General features: G+C 41.5%; 1 protein-coding gene across 1 annotated transcript; it reads right to left on the reverse strand.

Annotated features, from left to right (window-relative positions):
* Positions 1-326: 326 nt before the first annotated feature.
* Positions 327-8,829, reverse strand: tbx2b (T-box transcription factor 2b). Its single transcript, XM_059331707.1, has 7 exons — positions 8,139-8,829; positions 7,136-7,403; positions 5,610-5,756; positions 4,383-4,459; positions 4,099-4,268; positions 2,656-3,239; positions 327-2,189 (listed from the first exon to the last, which is right to left on the reverse strand). The coding sequence occupies exons 1-7, from the start codon at positions 8,495-8,497 to the stop codon at positions 1,737-1,739; spliced, it is 2,058 nt and encodes a 685-aa protein (XP_059187690.1). The 5' UTR covers positions 8,498-8,829; the 3' UTR covers positions 327-1,736.
* Between the last annotated feature and the right edge of the window lie 7,400 nt (positions 8,830-16,229).

The following is a 16,229-nucleotide window of genomic DNA, read 5'->3' on the forward strand; positions in this document are numbered from 1 at the left end:
TTTGTGCACAATTTCTTGCAACAGATTTGACCCTCATCGGATTTCAATGTATTTCAATAAACCCTTAAACATTTTTAATCAAATTCAACAAATCATATGTGAACCCTTTTCCGTGTTAAATCAGACTGTTAAATATTTGGTCGACAGGGGGCGCTCCTGCCCCACGTGAGTTTATTTATATATATGTTAAACCATAGATGACTTCAAAAATGCTCTCTAAATGTGTACAGCTGTTTTATTCTAATGAGATAATTATAACAACAAGAGAACGTAAAATAATAATAATAATAATAATAATAACAATACGTCTGCAAGGTTTTAGCACAACGATTTTTTTATTGAAATTGTGAGACAATCAAAAAAACAAAAAAACAAAAAACCGGACAACCAGCATAAACAAGATACTTTGATCTTTAAATATATTTTGAATAGATATGAATGATGCGCCCATAGGAGGAATTGCTTTGAATGTCTCCTGGCTGGAGTGAAATAACCTGAGGTGTTTTTGAATCCATGTGGAGCTCCTTCTCTGTTCCTGTCTTTGTCGGTGGATGCAGACTAAAACATGGCACACACGTCACCTAAAAATCAGCAATGCTTCATACACAGTTTTTCAAACCAACAAGCGCTAAATAGCTTTCATTTACAGTATATGTTCATGTAAAATGGAGTAGAGGAGGAGAAAAAAAAGCATCAAGTTAAAATCGAAATATATACACGCTAATATACAGCCTTGAATAAATTAATACCAATTGCATATTCTTGGATCTTAGCTTTATTTACAGAATTTTTAATCTTTAATTACATAAATAGTTCAGAAAGATTTTTTCTGGCATGAAATGATAAGCGGTTCTTTCTCTCTTTCTTCTCGCAGACGGAACGTTCACCAAAAGGCATGCCTTTTGAAATAATCAGGCCTGGAAAAAAAGTTTTTGGATGCAGCTTGAGACCTGCCTGTCTGTCGGCGTGACAAGCCTCCTCTCGGCTCGGCTCCTATTTAAAAACCAGGCCCGAATGCTCAAATGCTTCAAGTTAACCAAAGTGAACACACAATCTCTCCACCGTGCGCCGCTCAGTCTGTCTCAGGCAGGTTAGACCGATGTGTGGGGCCGATACTGGCCTGCTGTGGTCCGCCTCTGATATCATGGATATGACGAAGTTTTACTGCTTATCTTTATCTCTTTATGGTGGAGTTAAATATATAAATATATATATATTGCATATTTTATATTAATTGTTAGTTTTGTAAATATATATATTTACAAAACTAACAATTCACATAAAATAATATCATATATATATATATATATATATATATGATTTTTTTAAAAATGTGTTTATATATATATAAAGGTTTCAATTGTTGGAATGTATCCTAGAGTGTCTTTGGGGTAAGCCTGCCTTCAAGTGCTCCTCACCCTAAAACACAAGGATTCAGGGTTCTGTTTTGGTCTCTGATGATGGTCCAAACGTCATCTGACAGGCTTCCCACCATCTCTAACAGGTCAGTGTTGGAGCAAACCCTCAATATTGTGATTTTAAAAAAGGTTACATTAAATTATATGGACTAGATTTTCTGTCTGCAGCTTTGTTCCAAAGAAATACCAGTTATCGGCCTTCACCGACCCATATCGGTCAAACCTCATCCCAGTCTCCCTAATGTGCTATACAGGACATATGCACTTATAGTCCTCTGGTATTCAAGCCAAGTCTCTATCCCAAAAGGACAGTGTTCATCACTTGGGAGAGTCTGCACGCGGGGAGGGCTCCCGCTGGCCCTCCAGGCCGCTCACCAGTCTCTGGATGCTTTGCAGCTCATTCACTGAGTCCTTCATGGAGGTTTTGGGAGATGCAGCCCTCCCACTCAACCCTCCTGTCTTATGGTTGCTGTGGTGCTCCGGAGCCGGGCTGGTCTCCCTGCTGCCTGGTTTGGAGGATTCGGAGCCTGGGTTGAGGCTGCCCTGAAGGCCGGTGGTGAGCAGGCTGGAGCTCTGAGACAAAGACACTGGGAGCTGGTAGGGGTTGAAGCGGAGCCGGGGATGCCGTGATGCGTTCAGGAAAGGGTTCCTGGAGAGCGGGCTCGAGGTGCTCGTGGCTGGGAGGGCTGAGGCTGAGGCCGCCGCCGCAGCTGCCGCCATGTAGGTGTAAGGGTACGGGAACAGACCTCCGAATGGAGGCATGGGGATGCCCTGGAATATGAAAGAGCATAGACTTGGAGTTACAATCATGATGTGTTAAGTTCTCCAATAATAAAATTAGTGATTTTTACAATGCACAAACAGCAACCAAACAGGTCAATTCCTCCAGATTATTTAAAACAATTTTTTGAAACAATGAAAGCAAAAGCAACAATTGGTTTCTAATTTCAGGTGTAAAATTGACTGATTACAAATGGATTACGCCACAGAAGTTTTTATTATCAAATCCTTCTGTGTTAATGTGAATACTCTCATAAAGTCCAACAAGTTTTATGCAGCAGATACATTAAATTTTGCTTCACTGACCATGGTGATTTTCAGCACTAAATAAAACACAAAGCTGATTGCAACGTGCAGGGTGAGGTTAAAACTACACTCTAAGCCCAAAGCTCCAGCTGTGTTAGTGTCAGCTCAGTGCTACAGGTGTACAGGCAGACTAGATCATAACCTTGCTTACCTGAGAGGCGAGCATGTGCTGGGACAAATGGAAGGGGAAGGGGTTGGCGGTTCCTCCTGAGGCCTGGGTGGAGAGGCTGCCGTTTTCCAAACCACTTGCTCCGGATACAGAGGCCAATAAATGCCCCATGCCCATAGCAGAAAAGGCTCCAGGGGCCATGGCAAACTGCCCAGGGTGAAACAACAGCGGTGATCCGGCACCCAGAGGGTTAAAGAACTGCTGACTGTGCAGGCCAGACAGAGCCAGGCTTTGTAAGTGGCCTGGGCTGAAGTGCGAGGGGCTCTCGGTCTGGACCATGAGAGGGGAGAAGGCCTCCTTAGTGGCACTAATACCTCCGGCCTCCGAGTCCTTTGTCAACACGTCCACGGTGTCCTTCCTGTGCCTGCTCTCCGCTTTGTCCTTCTCAAGGTTCCTTATACTAAAAAGGGGGTCATCCTTCTTCTCTGTGCTAGGCCTATCCCTAATGCGGTCCTCACACCTGGAGCTGTAGGGGGACACAGGTTCAGGTACCGGACTGTTGGAGCCAGTGCAACGCTCGTCCTGATGCTCCAGCTCCTGCTCGCTGTCAGTGCACATTTTCTCATCTGTAACACAGGAATTACACAGAAAAAGAGAGGTGTAAATGTCTCAACTTTTATCTCACACCTGAACATCCACCCTGCACATTGCACACCATTTATATATTCAATTTTTGGAAAGAATATATAGAAAGTAGCCTGCATTTAAAACTTTGTTTTAAGAGCAACACACAATAGCCTTTGTATTTCTGTCAAATTGTATAAAGCTATAGAGGAATCAACACATTAAATAATAACAGGGCCCATTAACCTAATAGTGGCTAACACACAGTATTGTCATATAAAAGTTTGATAAATTAAGCGAAGTAATAGAATAGTACATTGCACCAAATAAACATCAAAACCAGAGAACTTTTATTTTAAAAATAAAATTACCCCAATAGGAGTTTTAATATACACATATGTTTGCCTATCCATGCATCATTAACTACATTATTTAATGGAAATTTCATGAAATAAAGCCAGTACAATGGGTTATGTGAGGGGGCCTGTTGGATTGTTTGACAGGTGTACTTTTGATGTGAAATATCCAAACAGCGTGCATATTACTGTGATACATTTAAAATATCCAAATTGTTATGGGTGTAGCCTACGTGAAGGCATCTTAGCGCAATCACGCTAGAGAAGAGCAGACGAAAACTAATTTTGATTTTATTTATTTTTTAAATCACCACCATAATTATTTTCTGCACATAGCGGAGGATTTCCTTCAACAAGCTTACAACTACACTTTAGCCTATTTCAATTATAAATACTTAATGTTATATTTAAATTCTACATTTTACAACAACATATCATAGCTTAGTTGTCGTTATTAAAAGACATAGCGGCTCAAAAAACAAAAACAAACAATAAGGTTTCTCACCTCGACTGGGCCTGCTGAACCTCAGCGGGCTCGTATCGCCTCCCAGCGGGGAGTGGACGGCGTCCCTGCCGGTCGGAGGCTCGCTGGACGAGGCGTCCGAGTCCGCACCGTCCCGGTCCGCCTTGCACTGGTCCTCATACATCCGCAGCGACGGCATGGTCAGCTGCTTCCTATCAATTCATATTGTCATAATAATGATAAGAATGACACTGTGACACCATGACCTTGTAGAACAATAAGGTGACACACACACACACACACACGCATACAGGTGTGGCAGTTACCTTTTTTCTCTCCTTCCGTTCCCCGTGTCTCTGAATCCTTTGGCAAAAGGGTTGTTGTCAATCTTCAGCTGCGTTATCTGTCAGAAATACAAATGCAGAGTAAGAATAAATGTTAGCAGATTAACAGTGTCGGGGGCCCATTGTCTTCACCTGGCCCATATTTGGGACAACAACGTATTTGGATTAACACAGCAGCGTGTTGGAGAGGAGCCACGATAGGCCTCGGATTTGCATTATTAATAAAAGCGTAATGATGGGGCGTTATTCTCATAGGCCCCTGGAGAGAAACTCTGCCACGAAATATTCCTCTGTGGGGCCACACAAGCCTCAGTTCCCCCAGAAAAGGGCAGAAGACACAATACTTGAACAGATGACTACCATATCAATAATTAATAATGCGGTTTGGATCACTGCTTCTTTACGATATTTCCTGATGTGGAAGAGGCCAGTATGGCTCCACGAAAAGGGGCCGACAAAGGCCTGTCTCTCACAGGAGCCTGGACGCTCCCTGTCTGTGGCCCCTGGAACAAGACGCTCCAGGCATTTACCATTTAAGCAGAGAGAGTGTCTTTCAGCATCTGTCCACTATGGCTGCGGGCTGACCAGCATTTTAAATGCCCTCTAATCGATGGTGACTCTTTGCCATAAACTTTTACAAGACCCCCCACATACCCCCAGACCCGGAACCCCCAAAGTCGGCACCCTTATACAAGCTGTAATTCTGAAATTAGCTTCATGATGGAGAATATAGAATCGGCAAGGAATGGTCTAAAATAGGCACACACACACACACACACACACACACACACACACACACACACACACACACACACAAAATATTTCATTTTTTATATAATATTCCACATTTGTGGAATATTACAGATAACATACACAACACATTTTTTAATTTTTAATGTAAATATATTTTCCGAAATATCTGCTAAGCCCACGAGTCCAGGTTAAAATAGTAATAATAGTAATAATAATAATAATAATAATAATAATAATAATAATAGTAATAATAATAATAATAATAATAATAATAATAATAATAATAATAAACAAGTTGGGATATGGGAGTCCTCTGCAGGGAAATTAGGCGACCTACAAAATCAGATTAAGTGTTCGGGGTTGTTGGTGGGGGGAGGGGACGCATGTAGGACATTTATTATGCAAAGTATAGCAGCCATATTAGCGGCAGTTGGCTGAGTGTGAACACTGACTCACCTTGTCGTTCTGATAAGCTGTCACAGCCACGAACTCGGTCTCCGGGAACACATAGGTCCTGAAGGTGCTGTAGGGGAGCTTGAGGATGTCGTTGGCCCGCACTATGTGGAACCTGGGCTGGTACTTGTGCATGGAGTTCAGGATGGTCTGGACCAACACACACAAAAAACACAGCTTTGGAGTGAATATGACGGCATGTTATGTCTCTCCACATTAAACAGACATCACTAGATAGAATATGTTGACGCGGATCAGCCAGTGAATTGTTATTGATGCTGTTATAATTACTGTGTGAGCAGACTTGTCTGTAATTAGTGCGGGGCAAAGGGAAAATCCTCACAGGCCACACATGTTGTCATGAGGCTTCACAACAACAGCAGAAATTTGACAAAAGCTACAACACAAGTCCTTAAAATGTGCTTTAAATTATATATAGCTATTTTGGAAACTTCAAAATATAAGCCAGACAAAAAGTATTAATTCCAGACAAAGTTAGGATATTAATTAGAAATTGCACATGACACATAAGACTCGTACATGATTCCAAATCCTGCCTGTAAACGATTGCAAATGATTTAGACTGACATGTAAATGTGGGATTTGTTTCCAGTCGGAAGCTCACTCTGCCTGCCGGTCACACTGACTTTCTCACACGTTTATTATCGGCCCCTACGTCCACTATCTTTAGGGATTTGTGCATATGATCAAACTGTAAAAATATTGTAAAATAGTCATATTTTACATAAAACCACATGGCCTAATAATACAGGCCTAAATAACTATTACATTCTATACTATACTATACTATACTATACTATACTATACTACACTATTAGATTACAGGCTGTGGGGGATCTCAGATACGTCAGTCAGCTCGGTCGTTTACGCTAATTTTTACGTCATATCTCTCTGACCCGATTTGATGATACATCACTTAATCCCCCCAGCCTTGCAAACACTTAGCTCAGTTATGATGTTTGTTTTTTAATAGCAATAATAAATAAAGAATGCAGCAGGCCCTGTGCCCCTGCACGCTGCAGGCCTGCTTATATTATGGACTAGGCTATATATTGTTCTTAAGAGCTGCAGCGAAACCTAAGCTGAATGTAGGCTATGTCAGCGACGGTGGGAAGTCAAGTGGCGACAAAGTGTCAACAGCGCGAATGTATATATATTGTATTCTTGGATATAATTATTATAACGCACTTAATTAAAAATCCGTTATTTTCTGTCTAAATGTTGCTCACTTTTATTTATCCTTATTCGTAACGCCCCTGCATAATTTGGATTTAACACGGGCTTTGCACTCTGCTTTTATTTATTCATAATTTCCCTCTGGCTGTTTTTTATTATTATTTTTTTTATTATTATTACCATTTCGCAGCTACGACCCACTTTCCCCATACGCTTCATAAAAATGTCATATGATGTTAAAAGCAGATAAAACACCCTGACCTATTTGTTCAAACAGCCCATGTATAGATATAGCCTATATATACACACACACAAGAATCATCAGTACTTACAAATCCGTGTTTGTCTGAAATGTTGTTGGTCAGCTTGAGTTTATGGAAAGCAACAGGCTTGGCCATCCACTGCTCGCCGGTGGCCGGGCTGTCCGGGTGGATGTACATCCTTTTGGGCATCTCTGGGTCGGCCTTGCCCGCCACCATCCAGCGGGAGTTGTGGAACTTGTAGCGGCAGTCGTCCGCCGCCACGATGTCCATCAGCAGGATATATTTAGCTTTTTTATCCAGTCCGTTTATTCGCACTTTGAACGGAGGGAACATCCTCCTGCAGAGAGAAACACGCAGGAGTCAGCACTAACACCACACTATCACACAGGCAGAACAGAGGAAATATTGTATATTATTCTCAAGTGTTGCACGCAATTAGCCAAACACAGCAAAACTATAGCGTGTGTGTGGTGTTTGTGTTTGTGTGTGTGTGTGTGTGAGAGTGAGTGTGTGTTGTCCAAGCCCTGCACTCCAAATCTGAGCAGTATATTTATGACCACATCACTTCACGTCCCTGCTTTTTGAAGTGACAGCCTGTTTATAAAATCCAGAGGCTCTGCTGCTTTTTACACAATAAAATTTGATTAAAGCCCAGCTCACATTTTCCCCAAAATATCACAAATATATGTATACGTCTGGAAATGTATCATCAACATTTAAAAATAATAATAAAAAAATACTTTAATAAATGAAGCCACTTTAACTCCCAAATACACGAGACTCCATTTAAAAATAATATTTACTCTAGGCCTGCAATGGAAAGGTAAACATGACATGTTTTTGCAACATTCTCTATTTTTTTTGTCATTTTTATTAATCGTGGAACAGGTTAATAACTGGTGGTTGGGATAAAAAACAAATAGCAAAGGCCTGACGCACGCCAACGTGGACGAATAGCTGCTCTAAACTTTCCAGCTGCATATATATATATATATATAAAAATATATACAGACAAAGTGCCGTTTTTAGTGAAAACAATGTATTCTAAATCCATGTTGTAATAAATTCTTACCTTCCAGACTTGGTTATAACCATCTCCGTCCCGAGTTTATGAAACTGGTCCCAAAGATCCTTGGCTTCCAGTGTAACTTTGGGGTCGTCGTCCACTTCCTCGTCGGGCTCCAGGCTCTTCATGCTGCGGAGATGAGCCGCCTGATGGTGGCTGAGGGCCGGGTGGAGCCCAGCTTCCGCCGCCCCGGCCAGGCCGTGGTCCGTAATGGGCTTGGTGAGTGCCCCGGGAGGCAGGCTGAGCGCCGGGAAGAAGGAAGGCTGCGCGGCCGCTAGAAAGGCGGACATCGGAAAGTCGGTCGGCCGGTGTGCGTGAAAAGGGTGATAAGCCATTGCAGTCCCTGTGAAAACTGGATCTCTCATCGGTGCATCCACAAAAAGCGAAGTGAAATAATGGATATTTTAGTGGTATTTCCCCCCCAAACCCAGAGCCAGTGTAGGTCCGCGCTGCGCGAGGAGTTAATTTCTGTAAAGCGCTACAGAACAAACACAGTGTGTACACCAGGCTGGAGAAAATAGCCCAGAGTTGCTTTTCGTTTGGTTCCTCCGCCGAGTCCTTCAGCTGGAGCGGCGCGGTGAAGCCCGGCTGCGCTGTGTGCCTCTTAGAGAAATAAGCTGTTTCTCTGCTTCAGTCATCCCACTCTGACTGGAGAGATGTGGCCTCGTTCACTGCAGATCTGTGACTATCTCACATGTCCTTCCTGCCTCCATCCCCAACACTAATGAACCAAGCCCCTTTGATTGCTGATTTTACGCTTTCTGGACCAATTGTGGGCCCCTATAGGCGTGGTTCTGACAGCTCCGACCAGACTCTAGGAGAGGAGGGGGGGACAAGAAGGTGTCGGAAGCATTAGCAGTAAGAAAACATGTCAACAGAATAAAATATTAACCAATGACAGGAAAGATCGGGAAATCCCACCCCCATTTCCAAGCCAAACACCGGGTCAGCCCTCAGTTCGCGGCCGGTGGAGGCATCACCTCTCTCGGCTTGCGTTTTTTACAATGTCGCCTCCGGAGCCTGTCCACAGAGTCACTGTCCTAATAGTCACCTTAATACAGAGAAACACGTTTATCACTGTCTTTTAGAACAACTCACACCAGCAGACGCGCAGATCATGCGCTTCATCCCGGATCATATTTTATAGAGCTGCTCTAACAGTCATTATTCCATGTTAGCGGCTGTTTGACGCTTATAGCTTGGACTCGCCTGCCTCACACTAGTCCAGGCTGTGTTAGCTGCGTGCTTCCCCGGGCGAGAGCCAGTCATCTGTGCGCTCTGCTCAGCGAGCTGCCGGGGAGGCAGCAGCAGCAGCAGCAGCAGCCGCAGCGGCGGCAGCAGCAGCTTAATAAAGACACAAGGCTGGAAAAGACAAACCCAGATGCTGCGTGGGGGAAAAGAGGAAACCAGATGAATGATGATGAGCGAATTTAAGAGAAAAATCAGACAGCGGTGAGTGTTTACTTCGATACAAACTCTTCCTTGTTTAGACACAAATAAAGTTTTGCAGGCATATTTAGATTATTATTATTTTTAACTGAGGCTTAATATCATACTGTGTTTTTCATGTTGATACACTGCTGTTTGGTTTTGTTGTCCCGATGAGATGATTTAGTGCTGAGGGCAGGCCGTGGTGGCTTGTAATCTCGGACAGGTTGTGGGACAGTGCGGGTCCGGGAGCTGCGGAGCTCCGCTGAGCTGCAGCTCCTGATTAACTTGCTCTCAGTTTGTTAAAGAGCCGCTCGGCGCCAGTCGGCTGCTGCGCCACAATAAGAACAATCTCTTGTCTCTTTACATTCAGCCTCAAGTCGTGCATGCCCGAGCCCCTCCGGCCCCTCTCAAACAGCCTCATCTGCGGCTCCGCTTCACTCTCCTGCCTCGGTCATGACTCGGTGTCAGATGTGATTTTTTTTCCCTTCTCTTTTTTGGATAAACAGCTGCTCTCTTCGGGCAGGAAGGGCCGTGTTGTTGGGCCACAGGCGTCACTTGGACAAAAAACTGAAACAAAAAGTGATAATCCCTCTGAATGAGACTGTCAGAGACAACTACGCATTTCCTATTAACCCCTTGAAATTTAGCGTCTCTGCGGCTTCCACTGACAGGCACACAACACTGTTACTGCTCATAAAATAATATTTATAAAAACTTGTTATCAAGACAGTGAATCCACTCAATTCATCATCTAATGGGTCGAACAAGAATGTGAAAAAACATCTAATTTGGAGACTAAAGGTGAAAAAAAAAAATAGTTATTTCTCTTTAAATGCGACCCCAAAAATCCAACTCCAGGAAGTTTGAGCAGCAGCACACTTGTGTGTCAGATACAGCATGTTATGTGATTTAGGAGCATGCAATGTTTGCACATCTCCGCTATGTTACACACTTGTTGCTCAGCTTCCATCAGATTTATACAGCCATGCGTAAAGAGCCAGCAGCTCAGACAGGAGCAGCTCCAGCTCTGTACCTGAATGAAGCACAGTTTCTACATCACATTAGATCAGACACAAGTCCCTGGAGCATCAACTGTTTCACACAGTGAAGAGTCAGTGTTCAGTGGCGAGTCAGCCAGGTGTTGGAAATAAATGCCAGTGAGCATCAACTTCACGTGAGAATGTAAAATCATCAAGCATGTCTTGCACATATCTCACAGTTTTCTTCTGAGTTTTGTGCTTCATTTGTGTTTCTACGGACAGCTGACTTGTTTGAAATGCTGCACCTTGAGATTTATGAAATGACAGAGATGTAGCAGAGCCGTGGGAGCGGCGGCAGTTTGTCAGAGTTTTGAAGCTGCAAACATGAAGCTTTCCCGGGGAGAAAAAAAAGATTAGCAACATATGGAGGTGGATAACGGTTTTTCTGCCGGAATACTCAACTGGATAATTGTATCAACAAATGCTTGTTCAAATTAGTCACCATTTATTTGTTCTGTGCCGTCAACGGCACAGAAATATCCATTACGCGCGATTTAAAAGTCATTAAGCCAAGGGAGGAGCTGCTGGTAGATCCACATGAGAAGAGCACTGTGCTGATAGATGAACATATTCTCATGAAACAGACAGTACACTTGCTCCTTAGACTGCTTCTTTGGGAGTGTGTGTATCTCCTGCGTGTCAATTGTTAACAGCCGTTCTCAAATGCGTAAATAAAATGTGGAAACATATTAAAAAACAGGAACATAATCAGAAGTTCTCCGCTCCAATTTTCTCCTACGTTGGAAGTTTATCTAATTTATGATAAAGAAAAAAGTTTTATAATTGCATACCCCCAAAAATATATCAAATCAAGCTTAAAGTTGAGATACTTGATGTCACCTTGTGTGCTGGGGTTGAATAAAGTGATTTAAATGCTTGCATGACACTTTCCATACAGTAGGAAGTTGACATAAGCTGTTCTGTGTCCTTGATCTGTCCTCTCAATACACTTGCAGATGTGAAAATGTGCGTAAAAAACGCCTTCCGTCCCGGTGATTTGGCCCCTTGTGTCAGCTATCCGGGAAAAAGACGCTCTAATTACAACATAACGGGACAGTTTGCGCCATATTCGTCTATAATCGAGTATTGTTATTTTCTTCCTCCCTTCGACATTGCTCCTTTCTTCCTTTTATCTCTCCATCTTCTCCTCCCATCTCCCTGCATCATCTCTCCGTCTATATTTAGCGGCTAGACTGAGGCCTTGGCGCCAGACCGTTTAAGACCTGTCAAAGTCCCTCATATTTCCCCTTGTCACATGGAAACCCGGCGACCAGCGGCCCTCTCCTCCTCCTCCTTCTCCTCCTCCTTTTTTTCTTATCCCTCTCCTCCCTCATCCTCATCGTACAGCTACCAGCAGCCCTCCTCCTCCTCCTCTTCTTCATCTCCTCCACTTCCTCCTCCTGCTCCTCTATAGTTCACTCTGCTAAATGAAACATATCAGTTCTCACTTGTAGGAGAGAAGAATGTTTCCTCAGCCCCTCCCCCTCCCCCAGACTATCAATGAAAGAGCAGCTTTTTGAGAACAGAGCTGAAGCATCACAGCGCTTCCATAAAACAAACATTTTTACTGGACATGATTCCATGACAAACTCAATCATAACGTACAACCACTCATCTCCAGTTACCTTCCAGCCCTGAAGCCTGCTCTGCCCTCCTGTTCTTACAGTGAAATGCAGCTCCAGGCCAGAACAGGTAGCCCGCCAGGTGGGGGCGCTACAGTGACCCAGGGGAGCCATGTAGAGCAGAGTGACAGAGCTGTCACATCCACAGGCGTTACAGCAGCTGTGGAGTTCACACAGAGTCTCCCACTCTTTACACCACACATGGTCTAATTGGGATATTTTTCAGGTGATTTAATTATGGTTTATAGGATATTATGCTGAGGAGAATCGGGGGGAAACTCACTTTCCTGACCGCTGATGAGAGGCAAAGTGTGAGTGGCCACAGGTGGATGAGTCCATGACTCAATGCACGATTGTGCGCACGTGTTCGTGTATTTCTCCAGTTTTAATAATTATGGATGTGACGTGCAATGAAATGAACTACTGTCAATTACTGCCACACGTTCCCCTGCAGCCTTAAAAACAACAACAACAACAACAACAACAACAACAACAAACAAACAAACAGAAAGCCTGCCCTGTCGCTGGGTGAGGGCTGGAGGTGACCCCACAGTGCCGTCAGGTGCCATGGTTCCTTAGTATTTTTATGTATGTGCCTTACATTTTAATAAAAGAGGAAGACAATTAACAATTTTCTTCAAATTCAATGTAAACGGTGACACGGGAAATAACACTTTAATTCTGCAAAAATAAAAAAGGCCTCTGCACAAAAAACTTTGTTTAAAATGTGACATCTCATTTGAACATTTTCCAAAATCGATTGTCGCATTTTGTATCCACACATTCATTTATTTCAGAGGTATTTTTCTTTACGGATTCGCAAAAAAAACCCCAACAATTTATTTTGAAAATACATTCATTTAATCTGATCACACCGACCAGCATGCCCCCTAAATATATATTTAAACCTATTTATATACTCGGACAAGTTAAAATCTAAGTAAAAATCTACCTGCGCAGTTTTTAAACAATTACTTAGTTTTGCTCAGTAGAAACTCATTCTACTCTTAATCAGTAAACGCTTGAACGCCAGCTTTTTCTAACTGTATCCAACTGACAATATTTATGACTATTTTTGTTCGTTGAGACACTTTTTTTCAAACTAGCAAAATAATGTTTTGTGTGTTCGCAGATGTGTTGACAGCGTGGAGAAATTGAATTAGCAGCTGCAGCGCTGGAACACTGAATCACATTAAGGAGCAGAGAGGCAGAGAGGCTACCTGCAGGCCGCAGGGAGAGAGACCAGCACCAGCAGAGCTGCTGCACGTTGAGCGTCTTTAATCACGACCAGAAAAGATTCAAACACATTTTAACAGATAGTTCAATATGTGATATTTTAATGTTATAGCCAGTATCATAACATTCTAATCGCAGCGACGTCTATATGAAAATAATCATAATAAAACATTAAGCAAATTATTATCTAATTATGTTGCGATTAGAATGATTGCAAAATCGAGAATTATATTTTCTTTATTATTTATGACTTCGAGACGCAGTAAAATTGATTCAAGGTGTTATGATGTCATATAATGAGCTGAACATAGAGAAAAGCGGAGTCAGTCATGTATGTTCGATCACATGCTGCTGCACACTATCAATTAAATAAAAAGCGATCCAAAAAAAGTGGCCTTAGGTAAGTTGACCCCTGCTTCCTTTCCCGTGCAGGTAAGTGGTTTATAAATATCATAACGCTGAAATTAATTAAGTTTCTTGAAGGATAAATATGGAAGAAAAAATCCTGCTAATGTTGTTGTATCCGTTTGCGCTGACAACAGCAGGCTGAGCTCAGACCAGTGAGCGCATCTCCGGCTCTGTCTTGGACATTTTTTTCACACTGTGCACATCCTGACGCACTGATGATGAGTTTTAGTGGTAACAAAGCTGGCTCTGAACATGTGACGTGACCACAGGAGGTGATGGGGAAAAAGGGCAAACGTTAAATGTCAGATGATGAGAGTAAAATCTGAAAATTAAACACATTTTAGGTTTTAGAAATGGCTGTAAAATGTATTAATAATTCAAAATGTCTTCCTGTACAGTTATAATTGGATCTATGTGCAGTCTAACAAATGACATGGAGCTGGGCCTCGTGCCATGTCAACCACAGATAATCAACTATTGACTCAAATCATATGCTTTATGTCATACCTCTATGAATATGCCACTATTCTGAATAATTTATTTCTCTCAGATTAAATGGGATTTGAGGTCCAGGCAATACAAACCACACTGAGACCCTCCTGGACTGTTCTGGTTCTACTCACAGGGCACACTGGGTGCTGTGTACAGATGGATTTGATGGTAAATCATGCAGGACTCATGCAAGGTAAGTCCTGCACACAGTGACTGAATGAATACTGTTGAGCTGTCAAGTGATGAGTCCGTGCACCGGCTGCTCTTTTGTCTATCTTGTTCTTTGATTTTTGTATTTTTTTGCAACCAGAATGATTTAGGGCTGCTCACTTCCACAAAAAAGATTAAAAAACAAACAATATCATTTTTACAAATTGACAAAAAAAAGTAAAACATAAATACATTAATTTAATTTTCGTAATTTGTTTTTTTTAATTTATACTATTTATTTATTTTTTATATTCATTCTATTTCATTTTTATTATTCTATTCTATTTTTATTGCCTTAACCTGTTTTTACTCTGTACTTGCTGCTGCAACCTGAGTTTCCCCCATGGGGGATCAATAAAGGAATATCTTCTCTAATCTAATCTTCATGGTAATAAACATAAACGTTTGTATTTTGCTAACAGTGCTACAGAAGACAGTTCTTTTATATCTCAAGTAAGGTAAAAATAAAATGAATGAGTGAAAATGTGTAAGCTATAGCTAGTACTGCCTGCTCTTATTACCAGCTGATTTTTCAAGTAATTTACTCTAATATAAAATGTCAAAGTAATAGAGAAATTGGACCATATTCTGGATTGTAAAATGAAATCATATTAAGGTGATTTTCTAATTGAATGACCTATGATAACTGTGTACATTGCAACATAATCTATCATCACATGTCCATGATAGGGACATAAGATACAAAGTTTAAAAAAACAGAAAAGGGTTGTTACCTGAGGGAACCAAATGTAATCTGCTACAAGTGATAGTCCTGTTTACAGCAAAAAGAAACATTGTAAAGGAGCAGCACAATCATATGTATCAGCATTTAAATATGATTAATATTATTAGCTCCAAAATTAGGAGGTGTGGGAAGTCTCTAAAGTGGAAACAATGGATGATTATAAGATGTTTAAAGTAAAGATTGTTAGAAAAATGTACCTGGTCACACTGAATTAGGTATTCAGATCTCTTTCTTCAGTAAAAGTACTAATACCACACTGTGAAATCACTCCACTGCAAGTAAAAGTCCTGCATTCAAAACTTACTGAAGTAAAAGTACAAAAGTAACAGCATCAAAATATACTTAAAGTATCAAAAGTAAATGTACTCATTATGCAGAATGGACCCACTCAGATTGTTTTATTTATTCCAAATATATTATTGACTAATTATTGATGCATATATGTAAGCAGTGTTTTTATTTTCTCAAGGTAGGGCTCACTTTAACTACTTAACATACTGTTATGAGGTTTCATTAAAAGAAATATCTCATCACGTTAAATTGATCATGTTTTTTATGTTAAATCTCAACCTGAAAAATAACTGAAGCTGTCAGCTAAGTGTAGTCGAGTAAAAAGTTCAATAATTGCCTCAATAATGTAGTGGAGTAGAAGTATAAAGTTACATGAAATGAAAAATACAAGTACCTCAAAATTGTACTTAAGTACAGTACTTGAGTAAATGTACTTAGTTACATTCCACCATCTTTTACAAAGATTAGTTAATATAAATGGAGCCATAGGTTCACAGTGTATGTAATAAGTGTTATCAGCATGCATTGAGATGTTTCAACCTCTGGATCAAATCTTGCTCACCAAGCTGATATTTTTGCAGTGATGCCGTGCTGAATTCAGCAGAGTCAGTGAGACTGTCAC

This window comes from Centropristis striata, chromosome 4 (assembly GCF_030273125.1).
Source record: "Centropristis striata isolate RG_2023a ecotype Rhode Island chromosome 4, C.striata_1.0, whole genome shotgun sequence".
Classification (NCBI taxonomy): Eukaryota; Metazoa; Chordata; class Actinopteri; order Perciformes; family Serranidae; genus Centropristis; species Centropristis striata.